Genomic DNA, 19,474 nt, shown 5'->3' with positions numbered 1-19,474 from the left:
TTCCAGTAGAAGTCTCAGGTATCTTTACCAAAGAGAACAAATTATCAATGCGAATTTTTAAATAAACATTTCAATATATTCCAGTATCGTAACAACAACTTAATAAACTGTCAATCAACCTGCATCAATGTTAGATCTTAAGTTACTATTTCACAAGGTCCTAAGATACTGGTACAAACCCACACTCAAAGAAGTCTGGGCAAGTTGCAGACATAGATATTCAGTGACTGGCCTATTGCCATCATTCTACTGCAACAAACAGACCCCCTTTAAGACGATGCAGAAAGGTACCAGAATATGAAGGAAGTATGTCTAGAACTTGGCCAATTATGCAGCAACCCTATGAATGTGCCTTGCTGCAAATATAGGAACCTAGCATGTGATCATAGAAGACCAGATTTATTACCCTGGCAGAAGCAATAGGCAATGACTAACTGAGAGATACACTCTTCTTAAGAAACCATCTGGTTACACTGGTATGTAAGGAATCCTGCAGGATCTGGCAATGTTCATCTATGACTATTGAAAAGCATGCAGAATACACAAAGAGACATTCATGTCTCCCGATCAAAGTATACAGTATCATCTCTGATGAAGCACTGCCAAATATATATACATATTATACACACACACATATGTAAACAAATAAAACTTGAACCTGAGGGGTTGTTCTCAACCAAGAAAGACTGATTTTGTGGCCCCAGAACAACTGCCAATTTCTAGAGACATTTTTGATTGTCAAAAGTGGGAGTAGGGGTTATGCTATTGGCATCTGGTAGGACGAGGTCAGAGGTACGGCTAACCATCCCACAACTCACAGGACAGCACCCCAGAGCATCAACTTGTCAGGCCCAGAATGTCAACAGTGCTGAGGTTGAGAACCTTGCTGCAGATCAACTTATAAGAAATAAAGGAGTTACATTTAGCACCATAAGGATGCAATCATCAAAAGTTAGACTATAAGAAACTATAGAACAAATGGTCGGGATTTTTAGGGGAGGGAAGATTGGAGAACAATGCAAGGGGGTAGTTTATAAATTAAAGATTAATTGTTACAAAGTATAGACTTATTTCAGTTGATTTTGAATAAATCAACTCTAAAAAGATTACAAGAATCTAAAAAAAAATTATACAATATACTTTAACTTAATGACAAGAATTGCTATTAAAACCTTTAGGTGGACGAACTGGTATTATACTCACGTTGCAAAAAAAAAACCCTACCTCTTTCAGAAATATAAGCTGAAATATTTATTGATGAAAATGATATAATGACTGAAATTTGGGTTAAAATAATTGCCAGGGAGGAGGAGCAAACCAAAGGTGGCCATGAATTGAGAATTCCGTAAGCTGTCTTATTAATTTTTGAGAATTCATTATATTAAATCTCTCTGCTTCTATATTTTTCAAAATATAAAGGGGAAAACATAAGAAAGGCAATCACAACTCACTGAAAACTAAGTGTACATCACCTATCCCCCCTATAAGAAACAATATTGAAGACTCTTGAGACCATACCGCTCTAAGAATGAAGTTTCCACACTATACAAACTAAGGAACTTTCCATTCCTTACCATATTGAAGCCAGTTGAGCCTGTGGTAAACTTGACTGCATAAGGATCGTTCTTGCTTGAGGACCTAAACAAAAACCAGGGACAAGAATTTCATAATGAGTCAGCAAATCTTCACTGTCCAGGAATACCCTGGTGCTGTGCAACCTCACACAATCGATGTTTATCTTTTGTTTATACTGAAACTATTTGGTCTCTTCTAATCAGGTACTGATGGTATAATAAACTAAATCCAGCTGGCACTTCATCTAAACTTTTAAAGTAACTCACTGAGGGCTAACCTACCACACACTATGTTAAGTCTCATTGTCAAAACAGTACCTTTTTTAAAGAAGCAATCACAGTGCTTTAAACAATATTTGCCATTACCCAGGGAAATAAAGCCCCCATAGGGGAAAAAAAAGAGGGGGAAAATGCAGAACACAGCAGTGTCCAGCACATCTTCAACAAGTTTGTGTTAAATGTGTGATTAATGAAGAATGAGGATGTAAAAACTTAGCGTTTCAACACATAATCTCCCCTTTGTCCAGATACCAACTCTCTTTATATCAGGTTTTATTTACAAAGCTGAAATTTGTTCTCTCTATTCAGTATCTTCTGCATCTGCCTGCTGTTTCCACCACAAGTACCATCAGACACACTCAGGGAAGGTTAGAGGGAACTCTTCTAACCATTTCATTATACAGACTTTTAAGAAGAAATGACTTGTTGCACAAAGGATATCACAGCCAAGATTGGATGCATTTCCTATGTTAGCAATTAAAAAGAATCCTGGGGATTTCAACTCTCCTCTCCTCTCCACATCAGCTCTCATTTCTTAAATACTTGTATCTTTATTTCTGGCGTGAAACTAGCTTTCATTATCAGACAAGCTATAACGGAAGCTGCCAGGGTTACAGTAACCACTGCCAGAGACAGAGAGACAAGTATATCTGATTGCCAGCACTGCCTCTTGAGGTGCGATCCCAGGATGACGAATGGACCAAGAAGGGGAAGCTGTAGCAGTTGTGTTGGAAGATTCTGGGGCACAAAATTTTAGTTTTGGCTATTCATTTATGAAATGGCACCTCATTTAAAAAGCACACACACAGTGGCTGAGTTTTGCACAGCTGGAAGCAGCTGTTAGGGATCTCTGAGAATCTCTGTAGGGACCCAGCACAGAAAGTTCCAGAGAATAAATAGCAGAGGAAGCACAGAAGTCCTGACCCCTGTCTGGGTTCAGTCTGGGTGACTTGGAACAGGCAGTTTCTTCATTGTGTTGGGCCCTAGTTTTCTCATTTCAGAGGTCCCTTCCAAATTCACAAATCAACAATCCATCTTGTAAGGAACCACAATGTGGAGCTCAGCATAGAGCTAGCACAGAAAAAGTGCTCAATAAATGGACAATACTTCACTCTTATATACATATGAGCAGAAAAGCACGTGTTATAGACATGGATATTTACATGGATACAACTTAATTGTGCAGACTGCACAGGGTCAAGTGAACAGTATCTACTGATAAAGCAGTCCCTCCTGGACTCCCTCCTGACGGCCCCTCCCACCAAGTCAGTGGACCCCCAACAGTGCAGTGAGCGCTCTGCTGAGCCTGCTTACTACATTCCACGTGATGCTGTGTGTGGCTGGGGAACACTGATCCTAACTGCTGCTCAGTGCACCACTGTGTGAAACGTCACTATCTGTTCTCCTGCTGGTAGACATGCAGGTAGTTTGGGGTTTGGGACTATGAATAGGGAGCAGTCTAAGTTTTGGTAAATGTTTGTATAGTTTCTCTTGGGTTTGTGTGTGCATACAGGCAACATCTAAGAATCACAAATAATCTTTACTGAGTAACTGTGAAGTTGCAAAGGTTCTGTGGCATAATGGAATGGGGAAAGTCCACTGATGCTTTTATTCCCTCTCTCACACTGTACTTATAAGCTTGGCAACATTAAAGGAGAAATAGCAAAATTTTAGTAAAGCCTTAATTTATACTGGTAGAGATTCTCTCCACTCTACAACTATATAAAAGATATTCAATACTTCACTGACTCCCAACAAAAAGTATAACAATAAATGAATAGCCCTGGACCTGTAGAGCAGATGTGGATCCCAGTCCAGACTCTTCCCACTCCCTGACATGTGACATAAACAAGATTACTTTCCCTCTATAAAATGAAGTTCTTGCATCTCTGAGAGGAGGGATGATAATAGAACAGGGATTGGAAAATCACAGCTCTAAGGCCCTATCTGGTCCACTACCCGCTTTTATAAATAAAGTTTTACTAAAACATAGCCGGGCCTGTCCATTTAAGCATGACATAAAGTTGCTTTCACACCACAGTGGCAAAGGTGAGTGATTGCAACAGTGTCTGGATGCAAGCCTAAAATGTTTGTTATCTTGCTCTTTACAGAGATGTTTATTCACCCCTGCACAGGAAGATCACAATTGTCTTTTGCAATTCTAATACTTGATCTACATGTCCTAAGACAAGGTTGTGAAACATTAGTCAGCAAAAGCTAAGATCACATCTTAGCACAACAGGACAGCATGTACTTGAGTTCTGAGGCACACAACTTCTTGTGGAAGCCTAGATCATAGGCGGTACCAATTGTGGAGCACTGGCTTATCTGGAAACACTGCAGACTAAGAGTTTAGCATTTGTGATTTTTGCATGAAGAGCATATATATTGTTTCAGGACACAAGAAGATCATAAGATACCTCCTTGAGAAGGGGTTAGCATTAATGGGATTATCAGAAACTCTAGAGATACTTACATAACCTTGATACACTAGACCCTCTTTATTTGATAAGACAGTCTCTTTTAAGAGCATGTAATACCATACACACCAAGTTGTGAAGGAATAAGGGAGTGTCCACCTACTGTGATATAGCAACTAAATCAGCCCAGGTGGTCAGTGGAGTAAACTAAAGCACCGATGGGACAGCTTCACTTCTCACAGTGGACAAGCGAGTGCACAAGCTCAGAAAGCCTCACTTTCTTTTGCTTGGGACCAATTAATGGTTTCTTATGCCCACAACAGACACGTAAGATGTAGTCAGAATTTGATAGCATCCAAAAGAAATTTGTGGAAGTAAAACAGGAAGGGTAACCAGGAACCCCTCTAACCACCAGCAGCACAGAGGTGATGAGCCAGGCTGCAGGTTACACACAGTTCTGGGGGCGCTCACTACAATTCCAACCCAGTCCAAAACACACGACTGTGAGTAGTGAAAGTGATGTATGAGGCGAACCTAGATCCTCCCTTCACTAATGTTAAAACAAATGACAATTACATTTGTTTTAATAGTTTACATTTGTTTATAATTGTTTAATTGTCATTTTAATGACAATTACACCTCAACAGAGCTAGGGGAAAACAAAATTTCCACAGTTCTTATACTTCAACTGGTATTCATAACACAAGAAGGTCCAACTCCAAGGATGAAAAATATTGCACTGGATTAAGAAATTATAATTATGTACAAGTTTTAAAAATTCCTTTAATTCCTTTCAGTTAAGAACACACACACACATACACACAAAATAAATAAAGGAAAAAAAAAGAGAGAAATCACATATTTCATTCAAGTCTCTCTATATTCTGGGGTCTTCCCTCAACTTCCTTGATATTTCTTCTGTTCCTAAAATGAACTGCTTTTAGGGTTCAGGATTCATACAATTATCTTCAGAGTTGTGATCATGACAATGATCTTTGTATTTCACCCATTTCAACAAACCAGCTGTTTTCATCAGAGCCGCCTAAACGTACTGCATGATATGTCCTCCATATACCAAAAACCAACTGAATTTCTTTTATTTCTTTCTACTTTTCCATTTGCTTAATTCAATTACTTTCAGTTGTCATGACTTAAAAAAATCTGGTTTGAAAGCAAAGCTCCCACCTTAAATTCTGGCCTGGACAAAAAACAGTAATAAGAGTGCAGCTCAACACCAGCACAACCTGTGCTCTCCAGTGTGTTTCAAAGTTTACTTTCTGCCTCAGGTATTAAAAGTTAAAGACAGTCAAGGACCTGAGCCAGTATCTTTGGGATGTAAACACTGCACTTTAGGCATAAAATATACATCCTACCAAGAGAGGATTAACATCATATCTGGATACTATTTTAATTAACTCACAGCAAACACCGACAATGCTCTGAAGAACGGTTTTCAAATTCAGTAGCAAGGTAGTTCTGGGTCTCTATTGAGCACTGGTGTCAAAACAGCCACACCAAACCACACCTAAAACTGCTGTACTGAGTACTGCTTCAGGGCCCAATTAGCTGGGCAGGTTTCCACTCTCTGTCTCAAAACCACCAGGACTGCGTGGACACAGCAGACAGACAAGAGTGGACGCTGATCACTCGCCCCTTCAGATACAATTATGTATTTATTAGGGGTGACTGCTGAGACCCTGTATGGGGACAGAGTTCAAGATTAGATCGGAACCCTTCTAACTGTTGCCCAATCCCAACATTTTTAAATAAGGATGAATTTTTCTTTTGGGAGTAAAAATTGCAATTTTAAGTGATAGCAAAAAAGCATAAGAACCAGAAATGCAATGTATTTTGTGTTATGCGCCATGCACACCCCTCCACCCCAGGGAAGCCAGCCCTGTCTCCCTTCCTTTCCCATGTGTTAAAGGACAGTTACATTTTCCCCTTTTATATTTAATATTTGCATCAGAGGTCTCTATGTTCTTTCAATCAAGTTATGCTTATCTTTATAACTCTCTAACAATCTTAAGTGTTGGACCCCCTCGTTAGAAAGGTTTCTGCGAGGTATCATAAAATCCTTTCTACCCTTTTGGTAAACCTTTTTTTTTTTTTTTTTTAATTTACTTAGATCACATAACTTAACTCTGGTCTTTCATAAATGAAGAAATAAGATCCAACTAGGCGACGTGACCTGAACGGCACAGGCAGGTTCCAAACCCCCAGAACAGTTTCCCTTGGCCTGCACCCTGCCTTAATCTCCAATTCCGAGCAGGCAGTTTCAAGTTCATCAAGAAAGCTGGACTGCAGAACTTGAACCAGTTTCTGTTTGCTGGTGCTTTGATTTGCATTCTAGTGGCTTTTGGGATGCAGGAGAAACCTGGGTCTATGTTCCATTTTACCAAGAAACGCTGCAGTGAAAGCCTGAGGCACCAGAGAATAAAGTAACTACAGTTTTATCAGTAGATGAGAACTTAAGAGGGATAGTGAAAAGCCTACTTCAAATAAAGCAAGTACAGAAAGATTTGAAAAATACCTTTGGCCCAATAGCTGGAAACAACTTGTAAGCAGAATAAAGGTTATCTTTCACCCAAACCGTTCTTATTGGTAAATACCTGTTAAGTGTCCACTCATAGTTTTGTCATGACTGTTGAATAATTGCCTGTATTTCAGTCTGGATGACTGAGGAACAGCCCATTCTGCCCCTGGGGGCGCGCTGTGGGGAGAGCAGGGACGGGAGGGAGGGAGAAGGATTAATCAACAGGAAGGGACAGTCTGAGAAATTTTTTAAAAAACAGGAAACCAAGAACATCTCTAGAAAACTTGCTCTAACATTTTACCCATTTTTCAATCATTATTTCTGCAATAAATATTTTCCTTTTTCTTTTTAAGTTATAAATGTTCTCTCAAAAATAGAGCGGCTCGCTATTTTTTCAGAACCAAGGATAAACACCACAGGTCAGGTGGCTGCTTCAAGTTGTATACACAATGGAATCACTGAAAGGCTTGACAACAGTGTGGAAAATATCCTCGGTACTGAGGCAATAAACAATGTCCAGACTTTTCTAAATTTCTAGAATAGTCCTCTTTTAGTTTAAAAGGCAAGGCTAACAGCAAACAAATAAAGTGCCTTTAATGATATTAACTCTTTTTAAATGTTTAACATTCTACCACCAAAACACAAGGATGTATTTCTCCACAAAGGGAACTTATTTCATACCGGGATGTTAAAGTCCCACAAATGGAGGGCGTCCCAGAGAGGAAGCATGGGCAGCAATCTGGGCAGCATGGAGGGAGCTCTGCTTTCCTGACCCCGGGACCAGTGCCACCTCTCCCTGCCAACAGGCAGCTACCCTAACCTGAGCAGGGTACCCCAGCAGCAGCCGTTCTGGGTCTAGACCTCCTTAGAGATGACTTGCTCAGATCAGTTCCCACACAGGTAGGTGCCCGGGGCTGGTTACAGCCTGATGTCTCAACGGGCAATTTAGACACAAGGACTGAGCTGACAGCAAAAAAAAAAAAAAAAAAAAAAAAATCCACAGCAGATTACAACTAACACCCCCATTTGAAATTCCCTTTCAACAAAACATCTATTTTTCACATATAAAAGCAAATTTTAATCATAAATTGAACTTCTTAGTCATCATTTATTCATGTTATCAATATACTTTACATTATAAAGCAGAGGAAATGCCCCCAAACATTTGGCAATGGCATTAAATTGACCGTTTTTTACATTCACCATTTTATTTAAAATTCACCACTTTTATAAATTTCTTAATGAAAAAAACACTTACCAAGACCTACTCTGCTGTGAAAAGTTCTGCAACAGCTCTCTCATTTTAAACTAACTAAAGTTTTGCTGATTTCACCTTCTGCCTATATGTCAAGAAGTTAATTATCTTTCTCCCTCACCCCAGAACTGTAGGGTGTTCCACACAGAAGCTGTCCCAGATTACACTTATCAAGTCAGAACTTTCTGCCAAATTCCTGAGAATTTAAATGCACTGAAAACACACCAGCAAATAAACAAAAATAGATGCCATTACAAAAATTTGCTAGAAATTCAAATTATTGAAAAGCTGAATGCCTGAAAAAACACAACTGTCTTAACAGCATTAACATTTAATAATACTGATCATTCATTCAGTTTCATGTCATAGATGAGTTTTAAGACAGATTTCAAAACTCTTGTGGAGAGTCAGAAAAAAACTCCAAACCTCAGAATGGACTAGAAGGAAGAATAAACAATGGGATTTGGTGTGAGCTGTAGGCCAGGAGTGAGGGACCTGACTCTTTGGATTGATGGCCTCATTCATAATTCTGTGACTACATCTACTACCGAGGCAACTGTGGGGGTTTAAAGGGATGAGTGAGGTGTCTGCCAAAGGAATGAGGTGAACCTGCGAGAAATGTTCTCGCATCTTAGGAGTAAAAACTAACTGAAATATAACCCATACAAGTATGCCCTAAACCCAGAAAGAAATATGGTCAGCTCTAAGCTCAGCCACTTGTGAGTCATTACCCTGAGCAAGTCACTTAATGTCCCTGAGCTTCTTCCTTCCTTATCTACAACGGAAAGAACATGGGAAAGTCCTCTTATGAAGAAGAAGATACACAATCAATGAGTTGGTGTGCCTTATAACACACTTGGGTTGGTGCTTTTCAGTTCACATATTTCCTTTAAATCATTTTTTTAATGTAATGAATTATCAATTCTATTCAACATATTCTTCTCTCTAAATAGAAAAATAATTTGATTCACTTAAGAAAGATTTCTAATAAGGACTGGGATAAGTGATACAGAATCATCTTCATTCACATCCTTTTTCTCCACAAGTTTTGAGATGACTTAAAAAGTGACTTCTTTTTTCACCTCAGTGCATCAATGTGCAAGGGAAAATACTAGGGGGAAAGTAAACAAAAATATGAAAGACAATATGAAACCAAACTTGGACCAAATCAAAGCAATCAAGACATGTACACTCTTCTAAAATTGAGTCACAAATTTGATTAATAACAACTGCCATTTATCTGAGTAATTCATTTCACAAAAATTGGCCTTAAATTAGGGTTTTCTAACAATCCAGACAGTCTCATGAGGTCATCTGAGATAGAATTAAAAATAAGGCCAACTATGGCTCTAATGTTCATATAAATTTTTTTACATATAAAGTCAAGTGATTAACACCACACAGTTATTTTCCCTCTATCTGGAGGGTTTTTATTTTTCCTATTTTAAAGCAGTTATTGCTACTTATATGTTATCCTCTTATAACACAACATGCAAACTCTTTAAAGGAAATATCACATCGTAGATTTCTGACGGCAAAAATATGAATAAAAGTAACATTACTCTGGATAAAGAAAAGTACTGGTATTCTATAAAATAAGATCGTGAAAAATACAGCTTTAACCAAGTTGCCCATTTTAAAACAAGCAAACTTACCTAGCCACATCAAATGATTGTGCCTTCTGTAATTTAGTGTTTAATTGTGAACCTGGACCAGATCTACTAAAGGAAGAACTCTTTGGCAATGTGGCTGCTGTAAAAAATAAATGCCAAATAATTTTAATTCCACAAAGATAAGACATTTTTCCTTCTGTACAAAACTTAAAATGCATAACCATCAAACCCGAGGCAGAAATTGTTCTTCCTTCTTACCACCTTGGAATCAAAGATTTATTCTTCATTGCTCCCTGATCACTCACTGAAAATGTTTCTAGGTTTACTTGTTCCTACTAAAAATCAGCTTACTAAATAGTAATGTTTATACCCTTAAAATTTTATTCATCCGTAAACATTTAGCATCACAGGATATCGGACCTGTTTCAGTAAAGTAAGAGCCTAAACATAAGGCATTTTCCTTAACTGCACTCAAGGAGCTGACATATTAGTTCCAGATGAAGGAGCCAAGAAATCACAGACTTGCAGTCTTAGCCAGATAACATGTGACGCCAGCGAGGTCAACTTTTGTGTCTGATTCAGGCTGGTTAGCTGTGTCAGAAAAACAAGGCTGAACCTTAGCCATATTCCCTTCCTCTTCGCCTGCTGTCTTGCAGCCCTTGTCACAAGTGGCAAAAGAAAAACGACACCGAGTGCGTGGAATCACAATACCAGTGGAAAAACAATTGCCAGGAAATGGCTGACCACCATTACATCTCCAACTACTGCCATATATGAAAGATAAACTGCAAGTCACAAGAAGTTCCAAAAAAAAGCAGGAAATATTTAGATTTCTTGACTGTCACTTAGACACATGGTCCAACCCAAGGAGCACGTCCAGGAGCGAGGAGGTACAGAAACCATGATTCTAATGCAAAGCAAAAACCCATGTCATTATTGAATTTACTCAGAGATATACTAAAGCACTTTTCTTTCAAATACTTTCCATATTAATATGAATTCATTAAGATTTGTTGACTAAGGCGGTTTATATCTAGAGCTCATGCTTTCTTTTAACTTGAGGAAAGACTTGGAATAAAGTTTCAAATTCAAATTATTGAAAACAGGAAATTTTAATCCTTTCACTCAATGAAACAAGCAGTTAATACTACAGCCTTAATTTATAGTCATTTAATAGATTTCCTTCTCCTTCTGCATGAATCACTGCACCTCCTCAAAAAAAAAAAAAAATAGTAATACAGTGTTCTTTGTTTTTCCCACAGTCACATAATTCTATTCCTAAGGAACAGGCTTACTTATTAGCAATTCATGACAACTAATAAAAAGTAGTAACCAATACACAAAAATAAAAAAGGTGCAAATATTGTTCAAACTTTATTTGCTCTGATCAAGCCCTTGAAAGGAAAATATGCTCTTGGTTTTGGATTTAACTTCACCTTTGTCCAGAGTTCCAGAATTCCAGTTTCATAATTCCATTCTCCTTTCCCTCTCTCTAGCCTAACACATTCCTTTTAATGTGTTGGGAGAAAAAATGAAAAATGAAATTAATGAAGATACTTTCCTCTGAAATAAAATACCATTTAAATATAATCAGAAAGTGAAGTCAGAAAATTTAATAATAAAGAATAAAATGCAAGTTGTAAAAATTCGGCCTAGGGTTTCAACAGGTCACGTACCAGGGTGAGCAAATGCAGGCAGGGGCTGTATAACAGGGGGAGCCCCATTGGCCAGGGGAGGCACTGCTGCTGTAGGAACAGAAGAAACTAGAGGTGGAGACATTCCAACAACTGGAATGGATCCCATTGGCACTGGAGCAACGGCTGTAAGCGGTGGCATGCTGGCAATACCTCCTATCCCTAGGCAAAAAAAAAAACCAACAAAATTCACAAGAAATCAGTCATCAAACATTCCCCTTTAAAATTTGAATTCAGATAAATCTTTTTTTTTTCTTCCAAAGATTTATTTATTTATTTATTTATACAAGCACTGGGTACAGTCAGAAGCGCGGGAGGGTGAGAGAATTCACCAGAGCCAGAGCGGGGAGCAGAACAGGCAGAAGGACCAAGGTACACTGCTGAGGGGAGCAGTGGGCGTGGCAGGAGAGGTCTGCGCACCATGTGGGACCTTCACCCGGTGGCCAGGGATTGAACCAGTGCTGCAGAGGCTGCGGGCAGCTTCGCAGCCCAGCGCTCAACCGCTGAGCCACCAGGGGAGGCCCAGATAAATCATTCTTAAGAGTACCAAAAAGTATATCAAAGATCACTGAAAATGGCTTAACACACAACGTGAGGAGGGATCTACTGACCAAAGATGAAGATCAAGAAGAATAATAACTGTTCTGGGGTCTCCCTGGTGGAGCAAGAGTTAAGATGCAACCTATGAAGCTATCAGCAGCCACAGCAGCACGAGTTCGATCCCTGGCCAGGGAGCTATCCACATGGTGCAACAGACCTCTCCTGACTCGCCCGCTGCTCCCCATAGCAATGAATTTCAGTCATTTTGCCTGTTCTGTTCCCCACTCTGTCTCTGGTGAATCCTCTCACACACACCCCCACACCTCTGGCCTGTACCCCAGTTCTTGTATGCATAAATAAATAAATCTTTAAAATAAAACAAACTGTTCTGGTCTGAAGTCAGCAAACAGAATTAAATCCACATAGTCATAATGACATTTGAAAACAAATGAAAAATCCTAATTTGTCACCATAAGTAATAAATTAATTTTTTGAAAACTAGCAAATAAAGGGAGAAATAAATCAAATATTGAATCTACCTTTCCTCTGCCTACTAAACACAAGAGTAACCAAACATTTAACAGGAAAGGTTTTCTTTGCTGAAGTATTCTAACCAACAAATGAAGAAATGACAGAGCTAAAAGAAATGATTCCTCTATTTTTTCTGTCCCAACTTGTGATATTGTGATACGAGAAGATATATATATATATATATATATATATATATACCATATACCATATACCATATATATATATATATATATGGTCCTTATCCCTGATTCCTGGTTTGTAACACAGAGCTCTTAAAAGTCAGGTAATTTTCTGGGGAGACAAGTAAGATATTGGGAGTGAAGATGCCTGATTTGCCTCCTCTGCATATTTATCAGAATTACAGTTAAACAAAGACAGCAACCCCTAAATAACAAACAGATGATTGCATGATCAAGAGCAAAGTCATGTTGGAAAAGTATAGGAAAAACTGCAAAGTGAATTTGGAACAATGCTGGGGACAGTAAAACCTGTGAGAAGGAGGGGCAGCTGTGGCTGTTAACTCAAAAGCACAACAAGCCCACATTGGGGACTTTAAAATCTGAGAATTGGGCCTCCCCAGTGGTGCAGCGATTGAGCGCTGGGCTGTGAAGCTGCCCGCAGCCTCTGCAGTGCCGGTTCGATCCCCGGCTACCGGTGAGAAACCCACATGGCACAGCAGACCTCTCCTGCCACACCCGTTGCTTCCCTCAGCAGTGTATTTTGTCAGTCTGTCTGTTCTGCTCCCCGCTCTGGCTCTGGTGAATTCTCTTACCCTCCTGTGCTTCCGACTGTACCCAGTGCTTGTATAAATAAATAAATCTTAAAATAAAATAAAATAAAATCTAGGAACTACACCTGAGAAGAAGTTGCAAAGAATCAGCATGCAAGACAGAGCACACAGCATTAGAAAACTACAGGAGTAAGGGCACAGGTAAATGTCTGGAGAGGATGTGGAGAAAAAGGAAACTTAACACATGGTTCTACTGTAAACTGGTATGGCCATTTTGTAAAGTGATCTGGATTTACCTTATAAAAGTAAAAATGGAAAGACCCTGTGATCCAGCAATCCCACTTTGAGCATCTATCCAAATAACATGAAACCATCCCACTCAAAAAATTTTATGCATTACAATGTGTCTTGCAGCATTATTTAAAATAACTCAGACTTGAAAACAATCTTAGTGTCCACTAATACAAGACTGAATCAAGAAGATGTGGTCTATCCACAAAATGGAATATTATTCAGCCATAGGAACAATAAAATGTTACCCACTACAGCCAAATGGAAGCAGTTCAAGGGGATGTGTAGTAAAGCATGTCAGAATGACCAATATTAGATGTTTACATAGATGATTCAGCAAAGCAAAATACTGATAAAAATTAGTTAACACTAATAAAATGAGTTTTCTGAGGGTAAGTGGGAAGAGAGGACGAAAGGATAAAACATTTTAAATTCTATAATTCAGTGCTCCGCAGAAACAGAAAATAATTTTAAATAAATAGCTGAAGGAGGTTGGGGGAAGACCTGGTAATTCCCTGAGTGATAGGAACATCTTTTATCATAGTTTTTGGTCCTGGTCCCCGGTTCCTAACAAAAGAGCTTCTAAGACCCCCTGGGATGAAAAAAGTGTCTTTTTGTATATTAATGAGGTGGCTGGAGACCCCTAGGTAGCTTCAGGAGCTAGTCACCCTTAGGAGCTAGTCACAGGAAAGACTGAGGAATAATTGGAGGGTTAAAACTTTCAGCTCTGCCCTAGCCTCACCTCCACACAAACCTCAGGGGAGGGTAGAGGGCTTGAAGATTGAGCTAATCACCCAATAGCTATGAGGTAATCAATCGTGTCTATGTAATGGAACCTCCTGCACTAGAGGGTTTGAAGAGCTTCCAAGTTGATGAACACATCTGCATATGGGGATGGTAGTGTACCCCAACCTTATGGGATCAAAAGTGCCTGCACTCTGGATCCTTTAGAACCTTAAGCTACATGCTTCTTCACCTGACTGTTCATCTGTATCCTGTATAACCAGTAAACATAAGTGTTTCCCTGAATTTTGTGACCTCTTCCAGAAAATTATAGGAACCACTGACTTTGTACGGATTGGACAAAAGTTATGAGTACCCAAGGGGCCCATTACTTGTGACTCAAGTCTGAGCTGAGGGCAATCTTGTGGGACTGAGTCCTTAAATCTGTGGAGTCTGACGCTAATGCCAGGCAGTTAGTGTCAAAACTGAATTTAAGATACTAAATGTCCAGAGAGTGTGAAAGTTGGCTGATGTGGTTTTCTTGGTTCATCCTTTCCTTGAAAATCCTAAATATGTTATTCCATTTTCTTCTGGCTCTAAGTGCTGCTGTAAAAAATTCTAAAGATAATCTAATTTTTTCCTTATAAACCATATACTTTCTTTTTCTACATGTCCAAATAATTTTTGTTTTGCTAGAATATACACCTTAGTGTTGATTTTCCAAGTCTGTATTTTCAGGTACAATATACTCTTTCAAATATTATAGCTTTGAATTCTTTTATTTCAAGAAAGTTGCCTTGAATTAGTTCTTAGCATATGGCCCTACTTTGGTTTTCTTTTTCAAGGACTCCAACTAACCATATATTTAATCTTTGTTCTCTTCAATATTATCACTTTTCTTAAATCCTTTTTGTATCTTGTTTTCAATTCCTTTTAAATTTTGAACTCTTCCTCTTTTTACTATTTCTATTTCTCTTCTGACAGTATCTCTTGAGCAGCTTCTAGGCTAGTCTTCATTTCTGAAGTGACTTTTTCTTTTATTTCTCATTGTTCTCTGAGTTCTGGCTCTTTATTGCTGAGATTTTAAAATTCTGATTTATGTTGGCTTTTCATGATTTGTAGCATTCTCAGTATCTTTCAGCTCGCGATGAAATGGCGGATGACTGGCCCACTGTCATTGTCCATAGGGCTGTTATTCTTTATCCTCTTTTCCCTAATAATAACTTTGCGTGGGATTTGACCTTGCCTGAAACTGCCTGTTGCTCATTCTTGTGTGAGTCTTACTTCCTGGGATTTCCAGCTACCATTCTCCTCCCCCACTTTGGTTAGGCTATGACTTTTTCTTTAGTCTCTAGGTAGCTGCCCTGCTCAATTTTTATTCCACTCCCAGTCACTTCTCAGAGTCAAGTCCTATGCCAAAAGGAAGCCTCCCCAGATCTTCAAATAGCTCTCATCTAAGTAAGCTCAAAAGGCATGTTCTCAGAGAATTCATCCTGATCACCATGTCCCATGGGGGATGGGGGGGGGGTCTATCATATTACCCCATTTATGGAATTGACTGCACTTTTCTCCCCCTAGAATGATTTATCTATTTGCTGTTTCACCCAACATTACAAGAAGGTCCATCATGGCAGGAGCCATGTCTCGCTCACCACTGCATCCCCAGCAACTAGAACATACAGTAGGGTCTTCAAAATATGGTCTAAAATGTAATAAAATCATGGATTCTGCCCAAAACAACAACAAAAACATCAAGCAAAATATCAATCAAAAAAATCAAATCAAAAAATAAACTCCCCCAAAATAGTTGGATCCAGAGTAAAAAAATTATTCTGTGTGCAAGCGCACTGAAGACAGATACCGAGTTCCCCAGAATACAGCAGGGTGCCCCTGGGCAAGTCACTATGCCACTGTACCCCATTTTTCTCTTAACACAGGGAGTTCAACACAACGACTGCCCAACTCCCAGCCGGCCATGACTGCAGAGTGCTAACATATACATTAACACACCCCAGAAGAGTCCTGCATGGCCCTTGCATGGCTTGGCGACAACAAAGTCCACCTTCATTAGACAGAAATGGAGATAAGGAAACAGAACCTTCAGGAAAAAACTGTGGGTTTGGACAGGCTCCACCTGCACTTTTAGAAATGTAATCTTAAGCAAATTGCTCAACTTCTTGGAATCTGGGTTCTCTCATTTACATAACAGAGGTGATAATTTCAGCATACTTTCAGGGCTGTTCTTGTGTCCAAATAAAATACTACAAGTGCTGCAGGCTACTGGGGAGGGCTGGAAAAGGCCAAGTCAGTTCACTTTTAATATTAATGAGAAAGTCGGGGATAATCATAATAAATTAATTATTTTGTTCTCAAAGGACTGAAGAAAAATGACCCACCCTTGAGCTGAGACTGAGAAACAGAAATACTAGCAACAGCCACACCTTCGCATGAACTTGGGCAAGTGTGATTAGGACCATGCACTTTTAGCTCCTTTAATATTCCTTCTTGGTTTATCTTTTTGAAAAAAGTCTCCTGAGATCCTGCACTGACGTGAGGAGAATGAGGTAAGGAGAGGCAGTGGAGCACAGTGGACTGACTGGCAGATCGCTGGGTCAGAAACCCCAGATCCCCCAGTGGCAGTCACAGGTTACGGAAGTGATTGAAAAACGTGGTGGGCAATGAGGTCACACCATTCTGAAAATAAGCCAGCAAGATGTCTAGTGTTCAGATTCCCGGAGAAGAATGGAAGAAGAGGAGACACAGTGAATGTAGGAGGGAGCGTTACTGACACCAGGCTTGAGGGCAAAAGAGGAAGTGGAGTGACCTGGTTGCTCACCCTCTCTCCACCCCCACAGTTTCTTCTTGCAGGAGGCCAAAGAAAACCGAACACCCTTTAGCTGTTTTAACACATGGGTTCTTATCAAGAAGACAGTGTGACTTCTCTTTCAGTAGGTAAGGTGGCCAAGGGCTACCGCAGACAGACGGATGGGGACCTGGTCACGGCTGCTCTTCCCAGCCTAGAGTTGCTCCGCCATGATTTTTGGAGATTCCCCCTTTTCTCTTGGATCACTCTCCTATTTGCCTCATCCCAAACCCATAGAAGATAAAGTTCAACAAGAGGGGACAAGGCATAGTTTGTGTGTTTTGAACAGTAAATCTATTAAATCAAACCAGAGCATTTATTAATGTTGTGGGCTTATCACTGACTGTATGCAAGACAATGTGAAAAACTACCGACTGCCGTCCCAAGGCACCTGTCATCGGATACATCAGGATGAGGAGAAGGAAAGCAACATTATCCATGATTCTTGTGCTTTGTTTAAACTAAGAACTTCCCCATGAATCAGATGTTGGATCCAATTACTGTGATCTTCAAACCAGCCTGAATAATTAAAGTCTAGGGTGAGAACAGGGAAGAAATCAGAACTATTGGAGACCTCAGTCAATTAATTACTGATTAATTTTTGGAAAAATCACTTGGCTGGAAGATAACTTTTTATGGAATGATATGTTTTACTGGAATAAAAATGTGTTTTTTCCTACACTAATTCGTTTAATCGAAGAATTGAATGTGGCCAACTGTTTCAATACTGTAAATAAAAAAATACATTTCTACATCTCCTAATCCAAAGGAGTTGCTTATGCACAAGTAGAAATAAAGGTGGCACATACATAGAGTTTTCATTTCATATTCTTCCATTTCATTTGTATGAAATGAAAACCCCATGGTTTTTATTTCCATGATGACGTGCAGGAGTAAGAATCCAACAAGAGCAAGAAGAACAAGGTGCAGCAGGAGGCCGCAACTTTGTTCTTCCCAAACTGACAGACCTTTGCCTTCATCTTGCCTTTTCGCTCTCATCTTAGGGTTAGAATATGAACAGACCCCTATCCTCCGGCACTATCTTCCTGCAGGGGACCGTCTTTTTGCAGACAGAATTATCTTCCAGCATTTCACAATATGAGAAACAGGGGAAGGGGGAAAAAAGGGGAAATATTTTTTAAATATACAATAAAATACAGGAACCAATTCCTTTTGAGACTTACCAAATGCTGGTGTGCTAGAAATAGCAACGGGCTGCTGTTTCATGATGGGGGGAAGTACAGAGGGGAGTTGATATCCCTGGAGCTTCAGTTTGATGAGTTTCATGGCTATGGAAAACTCCACCTGATCCATTCTGCCATCATTATTCATGTCAGCGAGCGCCCTGCAAACAATGCATGGACTTAGCAGGACTGTCCCACATCCCAAAACTGCCCAGGCAAAGCTGACAGTGGCTCCCTTTCTCTGGGGGGAGAAAAGAACCAAGCAAGACTTGTTTACCAAGCTATAGGAAGTGACCTGGGAAAAGGCACAAGGTTTTATTTAAATATGAATCCTTTTCATTGTGTCATTCTTCACCTAAAGATACATAAGGTTATTTTCAGTCCAAGTGTAAGACTGTTCACACAACTCTGAACAGACTGACAATCAATACACTTTGAAAGGGTGAATTTTTGACATCATGATAAAGCTGTCAGAAACAGAATATGACTAGGACATTTGGTTAATTGCATGAACTCCACCGGGACAACAACCCTGTCCGGGCAGGACATGCTTTTACTATGCTACTCTTGATAGACTCCGAAAGCTGTTAAAATTAAGTCCGCTTACAAATGTGTTTACTATTTGTTTTTTCAGATTTAATTTCTTGTCATCCAGACAGTAAACAGCATAAGGATCTACTTTTTAAATCTAAACATTATATTTGAAACATCAATTGATCAGACCAGCTACTCCAATTAAAATGCCTTGACTAGCAACCTTCTAAATGAGCCACATGCAGTACCCAAAGCAGAGAACTGGGTTTCATAGAAAATAAGTCTTACATTGTTAAGGAAACAAAACAAAAGATACACTGCACAACAAAAATTAAAAATGATAAAATTGTAAGAGTCAACACTATTCTTTCACAAATAAAGGTCATAAACAGGAAATGGAACGCTATGGCTAAAAGAACCTCCTTTTTACCTCTCAGATAGGAGCACTCCAGGTCCCTACAGTCAGGAATCCCCTTAAGTCAGCAGACCACATCAGTAGAATCTGAACTCCACTCACCCAGTGAGCCTGAGTACCACTTTCCATGTTTCTTAGTAATTTGGCTTCGTATTTCTATGAATTGCTCATTAGTATCCTATGCCAAGTTTTCTGATGGATTGCATGTCTTTTTCTTGTCAGTTTATAAGAGCTCATTGTATATTTCATATTAACTGTTTATGGTAAATGGTGAAAAGATTTAATACTTTAT

At 39.3% G+C, this 19,474-nt stretch overlaps 1 protein-coding gene across 2 annotated transcripts in view; it reads right to left on the bottom strand.

Moving 5' to 3' along the window:
- ITSN1 (intersectin 1) overlaps positions 1–19,474 on the bottom strand; it is a gene marked incomplete at both ends in the record, with an annotated part of 113,379 nt that overhangs the window by 86,306 nt on the left and 7,599 nt on the right. For both annotated transcript variants that reach the window (XM_084232293.1, XM_084232294.1), the window contains 5 exons: positions 1,575–1,638; positions 6,886–6,986; positions 9,720–9,816; positions 11,354–11,533; positions 18,234–18,394. In XM_084232293.1, the coding sequence (XP_084088419.1) occupies positions 1,575–1,638; positions 6,886–6,986; positions 9,720–9,816; positions 11,354–11,533; positions 18,234–18,394 (603 nt within the window). The remainder of the gene's footprint in view (positions 1–1,574; positions 1,639–6,885; positions 6,987–9,719; positions 9,817–11,353; positions 11,534–18,233; positions 18,395–19,474) is intronic.

This window comes from Talpa europaea, assembly GCF_964194135.1.
Source record: "Talpa europaea genome assembly, chromosome: 4".
Classification (NCBI taxonomy): Eukaryota; Metazoa; Chordata; class Mammalia; order Eulipotyphla; family Talpidae; genus Talpa; species Talpa europaea.
The sequence above is the reverse complement of the archived record's forward strand: the minus strand, read 5'-3'. Positions and strand labels throughout refer to the sequence as shown.